The sequence below is a fragment of the Anabrus simplex genome, chromosome 12 (genome assembly GCF_040414725.1).
Source record: "Anabrus simplex isolate iqAnaSimp1 chromosome 12, ASM4041472v1, whole genome shotgun sequence".
Lineage (NCBI taxonomy): Eukaryota > Metazoa > Arthropoda > Insecta > Orthoptera > Tettigoniidae > Anabrus > Anabrus simplex.
In genome coordinates this window covers 10,393,556-10,417,188 of record NC_090276.1, presented here as the reverse complement: position 1 = coordinate 10,417,188, position 23,633 = coordinate 10,393,556, and the positions used below count along the sequence as shown (strand labels likewise).

General features: G+C 38.0%; 1 protein-coding gene across 1 annotated transcript in view; it reads left to right on the top strand.

Annotated features, from left to right (window-relative positions):
* Positions 1-23,633, top strand: part of pic (DNA damage-binding protein pic) — a 148,908-nt gene that overhangs the window by 108,344 nt on the left and 16,931 nt on the right. The window contains exons 18-20 of the mRNA XM_067156832.2: positions 1,696-1,805; positions 10,271-10,440; positions 17,716-17,942. Coding sequence (XP_067012933.1) covers positions 1,696-1,805; positions 10,271-10,440; positions 17,716-17,942 — 507 coding nt within the window. The remainder of the gene's footprint in view (positions 1-1,695; positions 1,806-10,270; positions 10,441-17,715; positions 17,943-23,633) is intronic.

Below are 23,633 nucleotides of genomic sequence, written 5' to 3'. Positions count from 1 at the left end.
ACGAATGTTGTAGATATTTCCATGTGTATTTTTAAATAGCGAAGAACACGTATAGTGTGTTCCATGAGCGTTGTAAGGACCCTTCCAGAAGTCGATCATTCTAGGTGGCTGATCGAATAGTATAAATATCGAGCTGTCAAGTCAGCCAGGCAGTCAGATCATTGGACTCGAGTGAGGGAGTGAGGCGGGGAATTCAAGAGAGAGTATGTTACAGTGCGCGCGTCAGTGTTGTTGATATCTGTACTTGACTTCAGGGTACTCCGCTATTGAGTGTTGTATATAGTGTCATTGCTACTGTGTAAATCTGTGTGTTGTGACGTACAGTGTAAATAAAGTAATTTTAATAAGGAAGTGAGCGTGTTCTCGTGTGATATTTATTTACGTCAAATAAAATCGCAACGTAGAACGATATTGTACCCTGTCTCGTATTATAGTTTTTGGGTTTAGAATCTGTTCTGCACATGATCTGCCTTTTCTGAACTCACCTTGGTATTCTCCAATTTGTTTGTCTATTATTGGTTTAATTTAATATGAAGAGCTTTTGATATTCTTTTTGATATGACTGCTCTCAGGGAGATTCCTCTGTAATTGTTCACATCTGTTTTGTTACCATTCTTGTGTAATGGATGTATCAGTGCATTCTTCCAGTCATCAGGGATTTTCTCCGTTTGCCTGTTTATTAGTTCGTGTCTTGCTTCACAGCCTACTTCTTTCCATAATTCTGTAACAGTCAAATTTTCCCCTCTTTTCTTTTCACACTCCAGATTGTCACATATTTCTTTCTCTGAAGGTTTAATTTTTGTTTGTAGTTGGCTGAATTCTAATCTTTCTTCACGTTCTTTGCAGTTTAGTAGTTTTTCAAAATACAGTAATGTGCCGAAGTTTTGCATTTATCTTTTTTGTTTAGTCTCATTTTAAATTTTCATCTTTAAAACTGAGAGTGGGTGGTTGATACTTCGTTTCCTCTTTGAATGTTAATTACAAATTATTTAAATGTGAAAAAATAATTTAAAGGTGCAGTATGTACATATCAGCATGATTGTCTGCCATCATATGAAATATTAGATTCAGCAGCTGTATTTTTCACTTTACATGACTGTCAAGAATGATTCACTAAAGTAAACTTTTGAAAAATATAGCATCTACCATTAAACTGTTTAAAACTATAATACCAGTAAAATGAACTTAACACATGAAACTGAATTTACTTGTAGTTATCTGTAATGGGTATTTTCCTTCCCGGTGGTTTTTTGAAGATGATGTCATGCATTTCCTCATAAAAGTAACATCTATAGCAGATGGTTCTTTCTGCTATTCAACACATTCCAAGCTCACGACCATAGGAAACCAGAAGTGATATTATTCACTGGCTCAGCTGGTCCATTGCATGTTTACACTAATAAAGATAAAATTTGTGGGAGAGTATCGATGTACGTCAAGAAAAGCAGTGAGGAAAAACAACTCAGCGATCCTTAATCTCCAGACAAGAACAAGATCAAGCAACAAACTTGATGCATATAAATTTTATAGACTCTTGTCATTGTGTTTATCTCAACTGTCTTTCATGCATATTGCTAAATCTCTGAATTCATCATTAAAGGCTTCTCTGGGTATGTTCTTTTCAGTTTTTCTTACCAAACGTGAAATTTCATTGCTTTGTTCTAATGGAATGTCCTACGTTATATATTTTTACAGATGGCTCGAGATTATAATCCAAATTGGATGACAGCCGTGGAAATACTGGATGATGATACCTTTCTGGGAGCTGAAAATTCATTTAACTTATTTGTGTGCCAGAAAGATAGGTAAGCAAGTACAACTTGTTGAAGGAATGGGTCTTATTTTATTAATCCTGTTATAATTTAAGATATCATTAGATACAGCTAACAAAGAAGTGCTTGAAATTCCCTCTTAAGATTATGATGCTTTCTCATATGAAAAAAATAAATAAATAGAAATAGTCAAGGTGAGCATGTTGAGAAATTCTAAATTTTACAACCTCCAAACATAAATAGGTTTCCATTAATGCTTTCACGGCCCATACGTATAGACATGACACTGTATAGGCTTTTGGGCTTATGCCGTGTCAATAAAATAAGGTGAAATTCTTAACGTTTCGCAGAAAACTGTGCTCTGCGTCCTCGGAAGAAATCTTGACTGATCACGAGAAAGGCTTCTTAAACAATGACACTTTGAACTTTGGATGTTATAATAGAAGTGGAAATGGTACGTTCATTCGTCACCAGATGGCTCCCCAGACGTGGCACAACACTAGCGTTCAAAGCGGAGTTGACCGAACCACCACAATCAGACTAAGCAGTTCACATAACGTGTTTGCGTAACATATGACATAGATAGGTGTATGATATAGACACAAGCCTGGAATGAAACATCTGGTGACGAGGAACGTACAGATTTGTAAAGCGCCGAGATGAAATAACGATAGTGAAGGGAACGCTAGTGTTGTGCCACGTCCTGGGGGCCATCTGGTGATGAATGATCGTACCATTTCCACTTTTATTATAACGTCCAAATTTCAAAGTGTCATTGTTTAAGAAGCCTTTCTCGTGATCAGTCGAGATTTCTTCTGAGGACGCAGAGCACAATTTTCTGCGAAACGTTAAGAATTTCACCTTATTTTCTCGACTCTGCATAGGCCCAAAAGCCTATACAGTATCATGTCTATAAATAGGTTTGTAGGAAAATCCTAACCCTGAGGCCTGGATGATGAACTGAATTTCATATTTCTCAATAGCAAAGTATATAAATTTTGTTTAACAAGATAGTTTTAATTAATTTATATCATATTGCAGAGTTGTAGCTGTATACTTTTCCTCTATGGGTTAGTGACAAATAAATGTAAGAAAATGACAGAAGTTTTGAAAAATCATAGGCTATAGGGGAAACTAAGTATGTACGTATGTATTGTATTGAACACGCATGCCTGGTGACCATGATTGTTAATTAGATGTAAGGGTTTTCAGGCGTTTGCTCTATAAAACCAGCGTTTTGTCTTAGGTCTGACATTAGACTCATCAGAGGGGTTGTTATAAGCTACAAATTTCATTCTGTATTGAAGTGCTATTATAAGAAATAAATTGACCTTTTCAATACAAGTAAATAGTATTACATTAGTTTTGGGACTAGTTCCAGCCACTTTGTGGCCATTATCAGCCAAAATAAAAATTAAGCAGATCATATGATAACTAAAACATATGTATATAAGAGAAAGACAATGGACCGGTTTATTCAACCTCAGTTAACATTTTACTGTCTGTTAAAATAATTTAACAGTGAATTTAACCAAATTAGCATTTAACCCTCTCAGTGCCGGGTGTATTTGATAGGTACTAGCCAAGAGTGCCACCCACTTTTTGTCCGTTTTGCAACTCTCCAGAGAATAATTCGTCACTCTCTCAATTTACACCCATTCTCATTGAAACTTCTTTCTTCTATTATATAAAAGGAATGTTCCTTTGAATTAATGGCACTTTATACCTAAAATCATTTATATTTCAAATTAAAATAAACCATGAATTTAAAAATTTAGGATACAATTAATGAAAATCCACATTTTAAGGCAAATATGTACAGTAGAAATCCGTTATAGCGAGAATTCATAACAGCGAAAATTTTACTCGCTATAACAGATTGTCGTTATATCCGATTTTTGTATAAAAGTCGGAAAACCCACCATGCAAATTAAAATCGGTATGAAACGGCAATCAGTTTTTTTTCAAAACTTGCGTTTCCTCAGATGATATCCACACTACGGCTTGCTTGTTTGTTATTTTTCGAAATCCGATATTACGTGAAGGTAAGGTAAGGGTTTTTCTGCCCGAAGGCAGGTCCGAACCTCCGCAGAGGTGTTCCTGAGCCGGAGTTTACGTGCGGTAGGGTGGCCAGTTGCTTTCCGCTCCTCCATTCCCTTACCCCCCACCAACAGCGCGTGGCAACCCATCCAACTCCTGACCACGCCCAGTGTTGCTTAACTTCGGAGATCTCATAGGATCCGGTGTTTCAACACGGGTAAGGCCGTTGGCATTACGTGAAAGTGTATGTTTAATTTCATTCTGAAAAAATATAGTACCGCATTTCTCCGAATCCAAGATGAACCCCACTTTTTCCTTCAAAAAATTTAAATCAGGCTCAAAAAGTACTTTGTAAAATCATATGAATGCCTTTGTTGTACAGTAGGCCTACGCATTTTTAGATTATTTTTAGATGCGAACATTAACTTTCGTCGTGCCGTATTTTTTTTTTGCGGCTGCATAATTATTATTTATTTTTGCGGGTTTAAGGGCCATTAACTTAAAATTGGCATCATAATACTGAAGCGAACCCGTTGAACATTTGCCGGCAATATCTTTTTCATGCGTCTCTACAATACGACGATCCATCAGAAAATTATTCTTGCTATCTATAAACCTGTTACTTTTACTCAGCGTCAAATATAACCGGTTACCGCTACACGCACGTCTTGCTTGCCGGGTTCGGCGAAATTCAGCGGCTAGCGATGTATAGGCCTAATCGCGGACGTTGAAAATCAACGAACGAGTTTATTGAGCCACGGTATGGCCAATCCTCCCTTGCGTTTTTCGTGCTCATACCTCACAATTTCATCTTCAACTTCTTTAAAGCGTCCTTGTTGCGGACCACTGAATGCATTTTTTGTACCGTATGCATTTTTATAGCTCTTTGCCTTCACGCTAACGCCAAATATTGGCTTTAGTTATGCCTATGCCGTATTTTCTTCACGCTAACGCCAAATATTGGCTTTAGTTAGGCCTATGCCGTATTTTCTTCACGCTAACGCCAAATATTGGCTTTAGTTAGGCCTATGCCGTATTTTCTTCACGCTAACGCCAAATATTGGCTTTAGTTAGGCCTATGCCGTATTTTCTTGCGGCTGCACAATTATTTTACATTTCCGAGTGTTTAATAACCATCATCATCATCATCATCTAAAGGCTTCGCCTTGTCGCTGCAACCATTGATCTTAAAATTGGCATCACAATATCGACAAGAACCCGTTGAAAATTTTTCAGCAATACCTTTTCCATGTATCTTTACAATACGACTATCCATCATGAAAATATTCCTGCTGTCTATAAAACTTCATTTTACTAAGCGTCAAGTACAATAGACGCGTTATAACTCTGCCATTGAGTAGCCATGGCCTTTCTGAGAATTCGAAGGCTCGCATGTTTTGATATCATCCTGCAGATTTGAGAAATGTTTTTGTAGAAGCTAATAGAACGCCATACTCTCTTCACTATTTCCTGAGATCCCGTGACAGTTACACACAGGCACTGTACAACCGGTTGTCACGGCTAGCGATGTAGGCTATAGTAAAGAGGCGGTCGTTTATTGTCAACGAGTTTTGTGCGCGTGTGAAAAGAATCAGCGTTGTTACTGCGGTAGTTGCCAGTGGTATCCATTAACTTACTGTTGGGCCGCGAATGCAAGACAACGCTAGAGTTTTCCCATGAGATTCTGAGAAAAAAAGTCTTGGATTCGGAGAAATACGATATCACTGCAGAGGTTTCTGTGGCAAACACTGCCGTTTTCTTCTTCAAACGGCGTCACCTAACCTAACCGCATATGTACCATGAAAACATATTTGAAACGCATGTAGAGAAATGATAACCTACTCGCGAAAAATTTATATGTAAATAGCCTTTGCAAAATTTAACTAGACGCGAGAAGATATGAAATATCCTCTGAAATCAGTGATGTACTCTGCCATATCTTGAGGTGTATCACATTCTTACTTAATTTCCGTATATAACATTAAAAACAAGATATCTTTTACTTCAGTCTTTATTTTTAATGAGTTAACAACTGCTATCGGCCACGTTATTTACGCATTTATTACGAAAACGTGTTATACTCTTTCATTTTGAATTTTCTTTAGAGAACAGCAGTCGACGGGTATTACTAATCAACTCCAACATCGCCTTTAAATGTCGACGAGAGAGCTCGCAAATGCACAGTGTGAGAAAACTATACCGTACCGAAGATGATCGATCGCATTTTGTTGCAAACGTTTCAGTTTTCTTATTCAAACAGCGTCACCTATCCAAACTTAACTGTACTATACGTATGATGAAAACACACTTCAAGTGCCAGTAGAGAAATCTTCTCGCTATAAGTTTTCATAATAGCCTTTCCGTAATTTAACCAGACGCGAGATAAATACAAACTAACCTCTGATATCAAGCACCTTGCCATATCTCGAGGTGTATCCAATTCTTACTTAATTGCAGTATTTAGCCTCAAAATTAAGTGGTCGTTTAGTCAGCCTTAAATTTTAATGAGTTAACAACCATTATCGGACAGTTATTTACGCATTTATTACGAACATATGTTCTCTTTCATTTCAAATTTTCTTTACGGAACAGCAATCTACGGGTATTACTAATAGACTCCGACATCGCCTTCGAATGTTGACGAGAGAACTCGCTAGTGCACATAACGAGGAACGATGCCGAAGGTAATCGATCGCATGCAATATCATCGCTGGGGTGCATACATATCGGTAACGGAAAAAATCGTGTGTGCTTAATCGCTCGTAATAACAGGTGCGTTAGTGATAGGGCTCTCGCTGTAACCGAAGGACGATACACAGTTTAGTATAGGAATTTTGAAGGGACAGAAAAAGTCGTCGTTATAGCGGAGTTCTCGTTATATGCCGTACTCGGTATAGCAGACTTCTACTGTAGTTCTAAAAACCAGTATGATACACTAATTGATGCTATTTCTTGTAGCAAAGACACTTGACTATCGTTTTGGATAAAATGATGTTATTTGGAGTGATAATATATCTTAAAAATCAAAATATATGCTACATGAGGAAGGGCATGTTTTGGTCCGAGTAACAGTTGTTCAGGGTGAGGTGGTTGGTTTGGTAAATCACTACCACGGGTAACTTAATTGAATAATGGCAATGTGTGATATTGTTAATACCAATATTATCGTGGAAATCTTCGTTATTTTCCGAATTATCTCTAACCTCGGCAATTGGCGGTGTTTCACTTACAAAATCATTTTCAAATTCACTCTCACTGACAATAACATCACTAGAAGTGTTTTCAACACCATTATGAAGTTCAGTTCACTTTCTGACTCGACATAATCATCGTCATTTACTAAACTATGTATGTAATCAGCTAGACCATCATTGTTCATAAATACGTCGTCCCGTAAGTCCGCCATCACTGTTGACATGTGCATAAGATGTGCGGACACAGCCTTCACATTTTAAACGTTCGTCACACAAAATCAAATAATTTTATGCGGCTCATAGTGGTAAACTTGGAGACTACACACCTTCCTTGATAAGAATATACTGATGTGTGCTACCATACAACGGAAAATGTAGAACTACGACGGTTTCTAAACAAGTATGCATGAGGGATGAAATATCATTCCTGGCACTTTTGACGAGTTCATGGAGGAATGAAAAGTCATCCCTTGGCACTCAAACAGTTAAATTCTCAGTTAACTTAACTGCTCAGGTTCAAGCAGTTAAATTCTCTGTTAGCTCAAAATATGAGAGTTACATTAGATGCAGAATTTCTGTATCTTGAATATTTGGAATATGATAGGCCTTTTCCTCAAAGAGTTACTAGCGGAAGAGATGATTTTCATCCAGTTGTTTCAGTTGCTTGATGGTACATTGACTAATGTCAGTATGTAGATTGAATTCACTACAAATTTTCTGCCAAGCATCACTTTTAGCTTTGAGCACGGATCCATTAGTTTGCTTACTTTCTATAACAGGTACCATAATTCAGTGTTATCCCCAGAAATTTTCGCCGGCCGGTGGCAGCAGTGAACAGCCAGGCGGGAAATACTACGTAAAAAATGAATATGATCAAATTTCATTTTATTCCCTTCAGAGCATTAACAATAATATCAGACAGGTAAACATTAACTGCGAAATTGAACCTCTCGTGGTCTGCTGCTCGTTCAACACTGGGACTTACCGCTCTGTTGCTGTAGACTGTCATGCGGAATCTAGCGCTTGCATGCTAATCCGGACACAGCTCGCACACGATACTATGTGATAGTCAAGGTGAACATTTGTATTTGGATGTACTGATGCAATTGTGCTGACAATAATGAAGATTTATCATTTAAATTAACAGTTTTGCAGTATTTATATCTTCATTTGACTCAAATATGTTTTAATGTTATGAAACTAACACACATCTGGGTTATGTTAGCTGGATGGTGCGCTTATTAAAAAGATCCGAGGGAGAACACTTGGTGTATACTTGGAAATAATTTCCAGACTAAGAGAAATTCGAATCACGCATTCTCTTCTCGACTGTTTTTCATATTGGTCTATAGAGCAACATGAAATTCATGGTCATGACAAAAAATTCGAATAAATGTTGACTTCACGCACTATGGTTTACAGCTGTATTTAAACAAATGCACATCGAAACCACTGATCATGACTCGTGTGAGAGTTAACACCGTGCTAGCTAACAGTTCCCAGGAAATGTTTGGATGAGCGTAAGAAACTTAACATGCTGCTAAATTTTTAACGTTATCTTAACAAACAGTGTGTTAGTATTCCTTTGACTGAAATTGAATAAACTGGGCCATTGTTGTAGGAGCGATTATAACATCAAAATACACTTAACAACAAAAGTTATGGGTGTGACCTTCATTTCATAATATGATGGAAAATGAAAATGAAAACCTACAACCTGTTTTCCAGTCTTTGACTGGGTCAGGGATGTAATGAATGAATCAGATATAGGCTGTTATTACGATGGGGTTGCCACTCCCAAAGTATCATAATATGGTGCTGTCTTTAAATTGAATTAAGGAAATCAGAGTGGATCTCAGGGAATTAAGTAAATCTGGAAATGATAGCCAGAATTAGAAATGAACAAACGAACAGAAAACAAAAGGAGAAAAATTATTTACAAGATCCACCTCCAGTGTGAAATATACATACATCTCATGTCTGACGGTATAGCTGTAGAATAAAGTACCATCAGACATCAGACAGACATTTCCATATTAGTATGGAGTGCTGTTATACGTACACCAGGAAACAGAACCAATATTTCTGGTGTATACGCATGTAAGGGTGATACGCAGTTTACCTCGCAGTACATGGACTCATTCATTCAATGCTTCAATGCTGTGCTGCGAAGAATAGTGTCATCTGTGAGAGGCCGGTCGGTTGGGTACTATCCAAGAAGTTCTCGAAATGGGAACTGCCCAGCTGGATTGAAATTGAATGTTCTCAGAGCCATACACCACGACACTGTCATGAAGGTCTTCGTGAGGCGTGTGGGGATTCAGCGTTGCCTTAAAGAACCATGGCACGGTGGGTCAGAGCCTACATTGATGGCCGACGTGGTGTAAGTGATGAGGATGTGCAGCTTGTTGGTGGGTTGCTGAGAATGGATACAACCTAGACGGTTTGTTATTCAGCCCGAGAGACAGAAAAAAGCACCTAAGACTGTGTTTCATGTGGGTTCCACACCATTTGACAGAAATGACAGCAATTCAGTGCTGAGCAAACTCGCTCTTGGAATGCTGTGAGTGCGAAGGGGAGGTTTTCCTATGCCGTACCGTAATGATGGATAGACATGGGGCTGAACTGTTCCCAAAAATTCTGCAGGCTATAGACCGCTCTATTCGCACTACATGGGTACTACAGCTTCCACATCACTGGCAATGGGTTCTACAAGTGCTGAGCAGTACACATTTCATGCGGGTATCGGTTGTAACTAATAGTTCCCATTAATAATGAAACATCCGTTCCATATAAATATGTGTAAAAATACAATTAGTGTAAATAGTTAACAATGTAATTAGCTGTGGATATTACATTATATTTTGGATACTATGGCAATGTACTACTGTTGTGTATGTGGGACTAATTTTTTTAAAATATTGTCATCTGTAATGTATATTGTGGAAGTGAAATAATACTAATAACATTAAATGGGTAAGAAATGAATGACACATCAGCTTTAAGCAGTCTTTAATTTGAAACGTTAACTATGCACACTGAGCAGCCAAGTCCTATAGCTTTGGGACCTGTAAACTCGGCAATAGCCTCATGCATACCAGCATTAACTTTTTTTTTTAATCAGTCTCAATACAACAGAACATATTTGACAAAGATGCAGTTTAAGTGACCTACTGTTTTTGTTCTGCTTAGTGTGTGTTGTGTCTATTGTTATATTGAATCGATCTGTCTGATCAACCTGCAACCAATCAATCACATCTTTAGTGCAGCGACGACAGATGAGGAGCGGCAACAGATGCAGGAAGTGGGGCAGTTCCATCTAGGGGACATGGTGAACGTTTTCCGCCACGGCTCGCTTGTGATGCAACATGTTGGAGAGACTTCCACCCCCACCCAGGGTTGTGTACTTTTCGGCACCGTTAGTGGAGCCATCGGTAAGTTAATCCGTCACTAGAACTTTTTTGATGAATCGCATCACAGAGGAGTCTTCTTCAAAAACAAAAAATACATTAACCCCTCAGCGCCGACATCTATACATGGTATAGACCCTCTTTTCTTCCGTAGCCGCCGACCTCTATAAGTCGTATAGACCCATACATGGTTTCACATTTACGACTATAGCGCGAAGAGTTTTGTAGTTATTGATATGCAAATTGTTTTGTTTCCAAGAAGACATTTTCAGGTTTATCAGTGTTGTAAATAAGAATTTAAAATCGTTATAATGTAGTTGTTTTTGCAAGGTTAATTATTTGTCAAGTAAGTCTGAGCACTAATTTCTGCTTTTTTTAAAAGTCTGTTTGTTTCATTCTTTCCCACAGAAGAAAATAAAGAAATGATGATCTGAGAAGTTTGTCTTTCGCGTGATATTCTTTGCTCTATTTGTACATTGGGAGTGCGGTTTATTTATTATATTCGTCTTTATTTCTCAGCTCGTAATTTTTTCGTAACTCTCCACGAGCGCTCTGTGTAGGCAACAGCAAGTGCTGCTTTCTGTCATACGATACGAGAGCCAGTTGTTCATGGTACATATCTCGCTTGAAAGACTATGTCTCGACCTTTCATCTGAAATATGTATCGAGTTGATATGTTTCGCATACAGTAAGTGTTATTCCCCTCATTCAGTTTCGTCCTGCTGCTTTCAGTCTCGCTGCAGCTTTATCAGTCCGTATGGCGCGCCGCGCTCAGCCGTGGTTTGACTGACAGTTACGTGCTTGGAATATTGTATAATTCAGATGAACGTTTAGTCGGAAGTAGTAATGACAGTATTAGCAGCACTGATAATGAAATAGATGATGTAGCAGTGGTAAATGATGAGAGTGACGATGAGGAGGAAACAGTACTTGGAAATTTCGTGTAGGAGACTACTGATAATTATACATGTCAAAGGGAAGTTTCCAACAGTGAATTATAATTCCTAACTTCTCTAATAATATTCACACGTCACAGAGACAAATATTGAGCAATTAGGGGTACCTTATCGGAGCAGCTGGTGAAAGGTTTGTTTACAAAATACGCTCGCTCGGGCGGGGAAAGAAATATTCAGGGCCGGCGCGCATCAGATAATACAGTTCCAAGGTTGCAGAAAAGACATTTTATCAGGAAATTAGCACCGAAGAGTGAGAAATCCAAACCGCAGAGACGTTGTATCGTGTGTTAAAAACACGACGAAAAGAAGACATCAGTGTACTGCTGCCAGGAGTGTGACTTGGGTCCCTGTCTCGAAGAGTGCTTCGAACTCTATCACTCGGAACTAAATTACTAAGGAAATGTGAAACAATTATGTAATTATCTGCACGTACTTAGTTCTGTCATAAAGAATTCCAAGTTTCGTGAATATCGGGCTACTCTTATAATTGTAGTAACATTGTAAGTGAATCAATGTATTTCAGTCGCGCGTAGTTGAAATCTCATCCGGCCGCGGGGTAGGAAGCTCTTTAAATGGCTGCGACGCTGAGGGGTTAATGAAAACAATCATTCCTATGTTCATTGACTTAATTTTTGAGTCCCAAGAATATTTTATTAAAACTGGAATTGCAGAACATACCCAGAAGATTTTGACGGTGATTATTTTTTCCATCCGGTTTCAAACAGGATTTTGAAAGAAAGTCATCCTATGCAACGGCCACTGGAGTGAACATAATAAAAGATACTGTGAACATCAAAGATAAACTTTTTCTTTGCTTTTGTCGAACGTTTTCTGCCACGGCTCGCTTGTGATGATGGTGAGGCTTGTTTTAGCCTCATCATCAATGCTCAAAATAATAACATACTTGCATGACCTCCAGAGCTCGATAATACCACCTCTAACACACACTTCAGGAGTATCTGGTCTAGGCAGCATAGGTACTTCAGAACAGGCTGTGCAAAACAGACCCTGTGCTGCACATGTAGCATTCAGACTGTTTTCCCATCAGGTCTTCAGACTTAGCAGTTCGTACCAAACTCTTGCTCTACCAAGTTGTTGTAATTTTAACACTACTTCATAGATGTGAAATGTGGACCCTATGTGCTCACGACATCGGAAAAATAGGAAATACTCTCACCAACAGAAATTTTATTCTATCATGAGCATTGTCTCCTATCTCACAATTCTTAAGTATGCTTTAAGAATGTGGAGCTCTTCATCATTATTATTTGGGCAGAGCATGTACGTCACACGAGTGGTATTAGCCTTCTGCAGCAAATTCTTTGTGGTGTGTAACTTTCCTCCGGCACAAGACCTCAACGTATCCCTTTGGGATATTATAAGTACCAGTTTTAATAAAACATGAAGGTGACAAACACTCAGACCTCTGTTATACTTACCGAAGATCGATAGCTTAGATGCTGAACATCTCAGCCGGTGTTAAATTGTTTGAACAAGAGTGTCGCAGACATGAAGACGTCAAACCACAAGCACATAACAATCTCCTCAATCAATCAGTCAATCACTCAGTCAGTCACCACTGATCTGTATTTAGGGCAATCACCCAGGTGGCAGATTCCCTATCTGTTGTTTACCTAATCTTTTCTTAAATAATTGCAAAGAAATTGGAAATTTATTGAACATCTCCCTTGGTATATTATTCCAATCCCTAACTCCTCTTCCTATACACAAATATTTCCCAAATCTCCTCATTCAGTTATGTGCAGTTTGTGTGTGGACGCATGCTTTATACAAAATATTGTCCTGTCTCATCACCTAAAGTCAGTACAGTGCATAAAATATACCGTGTGTGGAGCGGATTGTTAGACAAAGAAAACGTATACTCAGGCACAATAACATTCGACAATGTCAGCATTCGGTATGAAGTATCTTCGATTTAACTATGGAATTCGTTTTAAATTGTCTTAACTCTTATACTGCCTGCGTCAGATAACTTGAATGATGCACACAATTCTGAAACTTAGTTTGGGTTGTAACAGCACAGATAACTTGGGTGTATAACGAAGTGTCTGGTTCGCTACCAACTGTCAGAAAACATTCTTTTCGGAGAGTTAACTGAAATAGCTTCAGCTTATGTCTTCTGTGGTGATTGATCTTGCAAAATAAGAAACAAAAATGTTAATATTAACTGATCAGAAACTCAGAACACTGAGAATACTTTCAGATAAATATATGCCTGGGTTTTTTTCATGTACAATGCAGTTTTTAATCATACGACAAAATTACATGATGTTTTCACTCTAGAAGTAAAGAATATGTTCAGTAAGAATGTTCAGATGTTAAATAAACCACAAGATGTTCTTTGACACCTACCAATGTAATTCGCTGCTATATTGAACAGAATCTTTTGAAGGTTCCGGTAGACATTTTTTTGTCATTTCTTCCCCGCAGCTGTTCACATCATTCACGGTGATACCTCTCTTTGTATGTGCATTACATTTTGCTCTGTGTGAAAGTGTCCGTTCATTACCATTGCCCATTTTTAACCCAAGAACTGCGGACCGTCTGTCTGACAGACGGTGTGACTGTTTCTCAACTGCAATCGTCTGTCTGACAGACGGTCGGGAAAATCGTCGTAGTTCGTAAGAATCTCAAGAGATGGCAGGAGTAGTATGTTTACCTGCTAATTGGAAGGTTTATCTTTCTTTTGAAACTATTTGTGAGTCGCAATTATCATTTGTTTGGAAGGCAGACACTATTTTATCTTTACACTTGAAGTTATCGGTTAAGCAACATGGCGTCTGTTTATGTTGACGATAATGAAATTGAAAGACATATTTATGATGATACAGATAGTGATGATGATTATTGTGTGGAGGATAATGTGGAGAGTTCATCAGATGACAAAACTGAAAATGAAATTGTGAGTGCAGCGGGTAGATCTTCACAGGGTGTCCCAAAATCCAGTGACGTGTATGTTGATGAGCTTCCAGGTTCTACAACAGGTTTTCAGGCGACTGGTAATGTAAGTATGGAAGGCGTGAGTGTGAATTGGTGTGATGTGGAAACTCCAGAAAGTGAATTCCCCAGAAAAAGTGTCTCATTTACTGTTCACCACCCACGACCCAGAAATATGCCTCCCCGTAATGCAGCCCCAAACTTGACTTCTTTCCATTTTTTAACCTTGGGTTCTGGAGATTATTAGTGCAAGAGACTAATCGTTATGCCAGACAATACATCCATAAGTTAGGTGTTCTACAGAAGCACAGTCGATTTCATCTATGGCCAGATGGTGGTATTAGGATGGCAGATTTAAAACGTTTTATTGGCCTGGTCATAAATATGGGTCTTGTGAAGAAAAAGAACCTGTCAAGTTATTGGTCAACTCAGCACCCTAGTCAAGACACACCCTTCTTTAGAAAAGTGATGGCAAGGGATACCTTCTTACTGATAAACAGACAACCCATGCAGCAAGAAACCAGGTGACCTGGACTATGATCCCCTCTTCAAGGTTAGACCAGCCATTGACCACTTCAATTCTTGTTTTAAAAATCACTATGTTCCAGGGAAAACACTCAGTATTGATGAGACATTAGTTGGTACAAAAAACAGAACTCATCTGATTCAGTATCTGCCAAACAATCACCACCACCAGTGGGGAATTAAACTTTTCAAGGTGTGTGAACCAGTTTCCTCATATACAATGCAGTTCAGTGTTTATTCACCTGTAAAGTCTGGAGGTTCTGCACCAAGTGATAAAGGATTGGGGTATGCTGTAGTTTTCAGTTTACTGAACAGTATGGGAAATATATTTGGGAAGGAGTACCATATTGTTGTAGACAACTGGTATACTTCTGCTAACCTGGCATTGGCTCTTTGGGAAAAGAACACTCTTTTTACCAGTACTGTCCGCAGTAATAGAAAAAATCTTCCTTCAGGAATAAACTCTTTAAAATTAGAGCCTGAACAAACTGTATTCAAAAGAAGTGGCCCTTTGCTGTTCACAGCATGGAGAGAGAAAAAATCTCAGAAAAAATTATCAGTTCTCTCTACTGCATGCCCAGCTATCAACCACAAGGTGAAACGTAGATCTTCGAAGGGGAGGGAAATTGTTATGCCAGTTGTAGTGACAGAATATATGAAGGGGATGAGGGGCATTGATGTGTCTGATCAGAAAATTGATAGTGTGTCAGCTGAACGAGCCAGCCATAGGAATTGGTACAAACTTTTTTTTCATATTGTTGACATGGCCATCCTCAATGCCTATGTTCTATATACACAGAATACAGATGAAGATAAACTAATATCAAGGTATGAATTTATTGTGAACATTGTGGAATCTATCTGTGGTGCTGAAGAAGTTCAAAACATGCCAGGTTCCGGCAACACCTCTCACACTAGAGAAACTTCCCAATAATCGTCAATGCAGGTGTGTTGTATGCAATTCTCCTGAAAATAAAAAAGTGAAAAGATCCAACTATGGCTGCTTTGGATGTGATGTTGGTGTATGTGTGAACTGTTACAAGAACTTAGATCACAACACCAAAAAGAGGAGGGTGTGAAGACTTTAGTCCACCATGCTGGTATTTCTGAAAAATGTTGAGGTAAATCTTTTAATTTTTCAAAAGGGAACTAATGGCTTAAAACTAATGTTATGGATCTCCATCATGAGCTTATAGTGCACAAATTACATAAATAATATTTTCATTCACATCAACCAATTATTTCAGCCACTTCTAGGCCAGAATTTTTAAACATTTTTGTAATTGGTAAAACTTTTTTATATATTTTTCACAGTATTGCCCATTATTATTAATTTAATCTTCTTGTCTCTTGCATCAACAATTAGTGCTACTTCTAAGCTTTAAAATGGTATACAATACATGCATGTTATTACTTATTTGTGGCTACAAATATTTTTTTTTTAAATGTCTAATGCAGTAACTTTACCCTCAGCATTTGAGGTAAAGTCCTGCAGCAGTACTAGGATTAATACATTCCAGTCCGGACTTTGAAATAAGTACCAATCAGTCTGGTCTGTTGTTTTTAGGTTTTTCAAACATTTTATTTCTCTGCAACCACCATTATACTCATGAGCTTGTTTTTCAGTTAGACTGGGTTGACTTTGCGCATTAATTTGGTAGATACGTGTAAATGTTAAACCCAGCTTTCACAGGTTAATTTCCTAATGTTAAGAATGGCCCTATTTTCATATTTTTTTAAGAAGTCAACTGATGTGTGTTATACATATTTTTATTGTAAAACAGAAAAAATTTACATGTAAAATGGGGCAGAACGTGTTATTTTTAGTGACGATCTCTATGAATAAGCAGCATGGTAATTATTTACTGCGCTGTAAGGATTTTTACAAGTGCAGTGGCCAAAATTACAGCACACATCTTCGTTGTACAGCTGCATTTAGAGGGGAAGGGGGGTTAGGGTAAATATCACACATCATTGAGTTCGACTGTAGTACTGCTGTCTAGCGACATTATTACCCTAATGGAAAATTCTTAATTCCCATGGAGGGAATTAGATATTTTTCACCAATAGAGCATGTCAAAAAACATACAGATGTAAGGCTTTTCAGGCGTTTGCTCTATTAACCAGCGTTTCGTCTTAGGTCTGACACTAGACTCATCAGAGTGGGATGTGTCAGACCCTACCCACTGACGCTGGGTGTATGCAGATGAACTTATCAGAAGTCTATGTAAGAGGCACAGTCTGATAACTGCATACGGGAGATAAATCTCCACAATGGAATTTAATTCCCTCCACGGGAATTTAGAATTTTCCATTCAGAATTGCTAGGCGGGCAATAATTCCATTGTGGAGATTTATCTCCCGTATGCAGTTATCAGACTGTGCCTCTTATATAGGCTTCTGATAAGTTCACCTGCATACATCAGTGGGTAGGGTCTGACACATCCCACTCTGATGAGTCTAGTGTCAGACCTAAGACGAAACGCTGGTTAATAGAGCAAACGCCTGAAAAGCCTTGCATCTGATATGATTATTACCCTAACCGAACACTAATGCCATGCATAGTTCATCCCTGATTTTTAGTGTCTTTTCAAAGCTTACTGTGTAATTTCTGCTGCTGTGGGCTGTGTGTTCATTGATGCTTGTTCAGGAAAGAATAAAAGTGTACCTCCAGCTACATGTTTTCTCTGAACATGGCACAACTGTGCAGTAGAGGTCCCATTATTGAAGTTCACAAAAGTGGTTGGTAGAAGAGGTCCTGTACAGAATTTGTACAGATTTCAGATGTGTTTTATATGCAGCAGTTTATGTTCCATTCACTAGAATTAGTTTGTAAGGAAAGTGTATGAATATGTTGTAGGCCTAGTAACCCAGATTCCTCCTGACTTCTACGAGTTCCTTCACGAACTGGAGGAGAAATTAACACACGTCATCAAGTCCGTGGGTAAGATAGACCACGGGTTTTGGAGGAGTTTCAACACGGACATCAAGACGGAGCCTTGCGAAGGGTTTATAGACGGCGACCTGGTGGAGAGCTTCCTCGACCTCTCACACGACAAAATGAAGGAAGTGGCACTCGGACTTCAGGTGAGGACACTGACTAACAAGAGAACCTGTTTGGGGGGGACCAATTTAGATTTCAGTGTAACTTAGCTGAATGATCAGTTAACATGTCCATATTTTAATCATAAATGTTTTGCTGTAAAATCAATGATATTTTTATTATTGTGTGTATGGCCATTGGCTGCAATAAATTATTTCTATTAATAATTGCTAAAAGATATCAGAGTTATTTAGTAATTAGCTGCTGATGTAGAATGACTTTGCATATACACTGTAATTTACCAATACAGTATAACATTGATTTTGCACGACCTCGGTTTAGTGTAACCCCGCATTTAAGGAAGAAATGTCCAGCCCCGAAAATTATTCCATAAGGGCAATGCAATTTTATATTTGATTTGTGCATGTTAGCTTTTATCCGTTATCAATATTCGTAGGCTCTACTCCAGGGTATATATTGAATGCGATCAATCATCTTCTGTATCGATTCATCGTTATGGCAAGCGAGTCGATCTTGAGTGAGCCTCACGTCTCCTTAAAACTCCAAAGAGAACTCCGAAATCGGGAGAACTTGTTTTTGCAATAAGTACAATGACATTAGTTCTTAACGCTTTAGAAATAAAGGCTGAATTAAACGATTCCTTAATTTTAATACTGTGTATTGAAATAACATAAGAATCTAATACTTCTTCTCAAAATACAGCGGTGTGCATAACTAATTTCAGAGGTTAGGTTATGTACTTTCCCGTCTTGTTAAATTAATAGTGGAAATGTTATTTTTCTACAGGGAGCTTGAAATATGTCTTCATAATACGTGCACAGTAAACCTAGGTTAGGTGACGCCGTTTGAAGTAAGAAAATGGAAATTTTTGCCGCAAGCCTCTGGAGTGATGCTATTACAATTTTTAAGAATGAAACTGAATATGCGTGTTCAGACTATTGAAATTAGAAAATACGTGCTAATGAGTAAGCTGCTGTTTGGAAAACATCCGCAAAAATCTTTAAACAATCCAAATGCTGTTTCATACCGATTTTAATGTGTTTTTATGCGAGTTTGGCATCTTTCACAGCAATTATAATAAGAAGTATTTCTTGTCCACCTATTCAATACAAATCACCTTCATTGGTGTAAACACTTTCATACAATTAATTCTTCTAAGGGCCATGTTTCGCTCATATAAAGAGTATCTTCAGCCTTCATTTTTTCAATCTTAAAATGATGTTCCTTAACAGTCGTAAACATAGTAAAAAGACTATAGTCAAAATTCAAATTACAGTAGTCTTAAAACCAAATTACATTACATTTAAGAAACAACATTAAAGCACTTCTAAAAACGTGATAACATAAACAATTAAAATTATCACAATGTCAGTTTAAAACCTTGTCTGCAACTATTATTCAATAATCATCTTAAAAACAGCAGTAATAGCTCTTCTGTAAAAACAGCACCAAGGTGATCACCAATTTTACGGAAAGACTAAAATTAAAATGCAACTTGAGTGACGTGGTATTTCCAGAATGTAAGTTAAAATAGAGTGCCCACAAGCTGAATTGTGAAAACACAGTAATCCATATTGCTTTAAACATAACAGACAGGACGCAGAATGTGTGCAGGAGTCACTCATACACTCTACCAAATACATCATATGACTCTACTCCAGCGTTTATATTGAATGCGATCGATCATCTTCCGTATCGATTCCTCGCTATGCACGAGCGAATCAGTCTTGAGCAAGCCTGAGCGAGACCAATTACAACCTATGCCTGAGGTTTCCTCACAACACCGGGTCTCCGACTTGTGTAAACAAACATTGAGATAATATGTTTTTGCAAAAGTGCAAGGCCAGCATTTGTTAACTGCTTAGAAATAACGACTTAAGTAAACAATTTCTTAATTTTAATACTGAAAATGAAAACCTACAACCTGTTTTCCAGTCTTTGACCGGGTCAGGGATGTAATGAACGAAGCATATATAGGCTAGTAGTGCGATGGGGTCGCCACTCCCAAAGTGATTTATTTATGACTGATAGATGCTATGAAATGATAATGGAGAGTGTTGCTGGAATGAAAGATGACAGGGGAAAACTGGAATTTTAATACTATCCACTGAAATAAAATATGAATGTGATACTTCTCCTTCTCAAGATACAGCAGTATGCACAACTAATTTCAGAGGTTAGGTTATGTAATTTCACATGCTGTTGAATTTCAAAAAGGCTTTCCCATGTAAATTTGTAGTTAAAATGTTGGAGTGATGCTATTACAATTAAAAAGAATGAAACTGAATATGCATGTTCAGACTATTGGAATTAGAAAATACGTGCTAATGAGTAAGCCACTGCTTGGAAAACATCCGCGAAAATATTTAAACAAACAGATTGCTGTTTCATACTGATTTTGATGTTTTTGTGCTAGTTTGGTATCTTTCATGACTTTTATGGTAAATCATGTATAACGTTATAAAAACAACCTTAAACCAACGCGGTTTTGCATTCATCGACAAAAATCTGTCAAAATGTAGCACAAGCCATAACTACAATACAGTGTGTAGGTAGATATATGCTTGTTTTATTGCTGTCACTGTGTAAATAATGTATGATGGTACAGGAGAACCTCGATTATACGTTCCCGTATTATTTGTTCACAGTGGAACAGTTTACCAGGGGTAGTGTTTGATCCGTTTCCAAAATCTGTACAGATATTCAAGAAGAGAATAAACAGCAACAGAGAAAATAAATGAAGTGTTAGAGGGCATTCGATCAGTGCAGGTTATTGTAAATTAAAAAAAAAAAAATGTGTGTGAATAAATTAATTCCATCCCCTGGTCTAAGGAGTTTGGACAGCCAAAGTAGGGGACTGCCTGTAGGGGTGAAGTACAGTGGGGACTTCGAGGGCCCTGGGATCGCTACGGTAGCTGTGAAGGCCCTTCAGGAACTCTGAAAAGTGGTGGCAAAAGGGGCTCTGGTTAAGACGCAGCAGGTCGTTATGCTACTTAGGTTCCAGAACGAGTAAAAAAAAAAAAAAAAAGTAAATAAGTAAATAAATGTAATGTAAATATTAATCTTATACCAGTTGTATAGTACCATTTGAAGTAATTCCACATACTGTATATAAGTTGAGTATATATTTGTAAGTAGTACAGGAGATATTATAAGTAGAATTTTGTAAACGATATAAATTTATTAAGGATGAGCTGTGTGTTTAATAGAAAACATTGTTAGCGTAAATTGCAAAATATTGTATTATAAGAAAATTTTCTTCTCTTGTTAATTTAATATTTAGTGCTTGACAATAATGTATTTTAGTGTACCATTTGCCACCAAGGTAGACACCTCATTTGCAAATAAAGAGATTTTGATTTGATTTTGAAATTACGTGGTCCCGCGAGCGTCCTAATTAAATCGCGTTGTAAAAATCCCGCATTATCCATTCCTTGAAGGAATGATTTCCCGGATCAACCGTCCAGAAATTTCAGTCCCATCAACACTAAATCCTCGATCACGCGTTTTTCAAGAAACTGTATCTTACGAAAGGACGGCTGCGCCATACTTACGGATCTTGGTGTTGACATCCCATCATTGCGGTGATTTGAGGAAGTACTGTAATGGAAAAGCGATCGGCATTGAACTTGCATAAGGGATCATCTTAGCATCGCATTCGGATACTATTGTTTAGAGAATCCTCGGAAATCATAAAACAGAGAGTGCCCACAATAACTGGAAGGAGACAGAGCACATTTCGACAGCTCTATTTGAAGTTGGAACGAGTTTCGTCAAATGTTTGTACTTGCAAAACGTCCACGGTTAGATGTTTATTTTTATTTACTTTTTCGAGTGTATCGCCGAACAGGTTTTCGGAATTCCCCTCAGGCACTGTATAGTCACTGGGCTTTCAGGCAGGAATCGAAACTGCTCCTTCTTAAGTAACACAAATTTAGTATTTTAATATTATCGTATACGATTATGCTATCGAGACCAGAACAGATGTTGCACATTACATACCAGTACATAAAGCCATGGGATGATTTGATTTGGGATGATTTGGGATTGCCTATTACTGTTTTTGTCCTAATATAAGACTGGGAATTTCACGTTTTTGTGTTAAAATGTTATCAAAACCGCAGTTGTTTTTTTGCGCACGTTACATTTAAAAACTTTGTATAATTTCGCACTCGTAGCGACTTGTACAGCGAGCGCGCTTTCCAGCTGAGCTCAGGGTTGCGAATAATCGTAATTTCAGAAGTGTTAATGATATTTTTTTCTCTTTCTAATTTGATTGTGATTAGTGACGGGCAGAATTGAATATGCATTCGAGAACTTGGGGATTGATACTTACATTTGAAACCATATTCTCGAGTTCAACATAACCTTTAAAAGTCGATGTAGGCCTAATTTACGCGGTACAAGATTTCCATAAACTGAACAGTATACTGGTGACCAAATTATAATGGAAGATCAAAGAAAAAGGATTTTACCATCATGTTGGACGCTTTTGTATGTAATGTGCATTATTTTATTAGATTAGAGAATTAAAAACCACTTGTAGTCGATTGTTGTTTGGCTTGGCGTTACAGGTACCATATTAGATTTTTCGAAGAGTTTTGCTATTCAAAGTTGCTGAGCTGAAAGAAGTTTTCAAAGGAATTTGACGAAGTTTCCCTGGTAAAACTTAATGTAAAGTTTCAAGATTTTTAAGTCGTGTACCGATAATTAATGTTTGAATCCAGCCCCGCGGTCTAACTTGCCTGCCTCTCACCTGGAGGGCCCGGGTTCAATTACTGGCCAGGTCAGGCATTTTACCTGAATATGAGGGCTGGTTTCAGGTTGTCATGCTACAATTACCTTTAATTAAGGAGCAATTTAATGGTGATATGGCGACCCCGATCTAGGGAGCTAGGAATAACGGCCGAGAGGATTCGTCACACTGACCATGCGTCACCTCGTAATCTGCAGGCCTTCGGATCGAGGGTAGTCACTTGGTAGGCGGAAGGCCCATTGGGGCTGTAGTTTGGTTATATTTAGGGGTGTTTGTAAGATTATAAGTATACATATTTCATTTTTGTGATGTTTTGCCAAATTGTTGATAGTTCATTCGTTCCCGGATTTTTCGATTTCCCGTGTTGTACTTTTTTTGTGGTCCCTTCAAAAATGGAGAATCGTGGTTCCACTGTACGGGCAAAGATCTCTGGAAAAGGTGTGCTTTCTACTGAAACCTCAATTTAAGGTAAAACCCCCATTTAAGGTTAAAAAAATCAGGTCCCTGTGAAAACGTTAAATAGGTGTTCTACTGTACGTCGTATGGTCAGTCGTTTTTCGAGTTATGCCTGTTTATGTTATGATCTGGATTGTGCAGGGTATATCATACTCATTTTTGAGTCAAGAATTCTGTCTTAATTTACCAGTTCGATGATGTCTATTCCTCCTCCATGGCCAAAATAACGTAACATTATCTCATTGATAACATCATGAATAATTCCCATGAAAATTGCAAGAAATTTTGAGCACTTCTTGTAAAGTATCACCATGGGTTCACACACAAACATGGCTACATCTACTCAGAGTTGGATGTGCCAGCAATAATTCCAGTACAAGTTTAGAATGTCTACAACTGTATTTGTCCTTTTTGTCTCATTCCTTTTCCTGTCTTTGTGTGGCTTGCTACTTATTCTATGCTTCCCATATCAAGCTGCCAGTGAGGGTTGAAGCCACCCTCC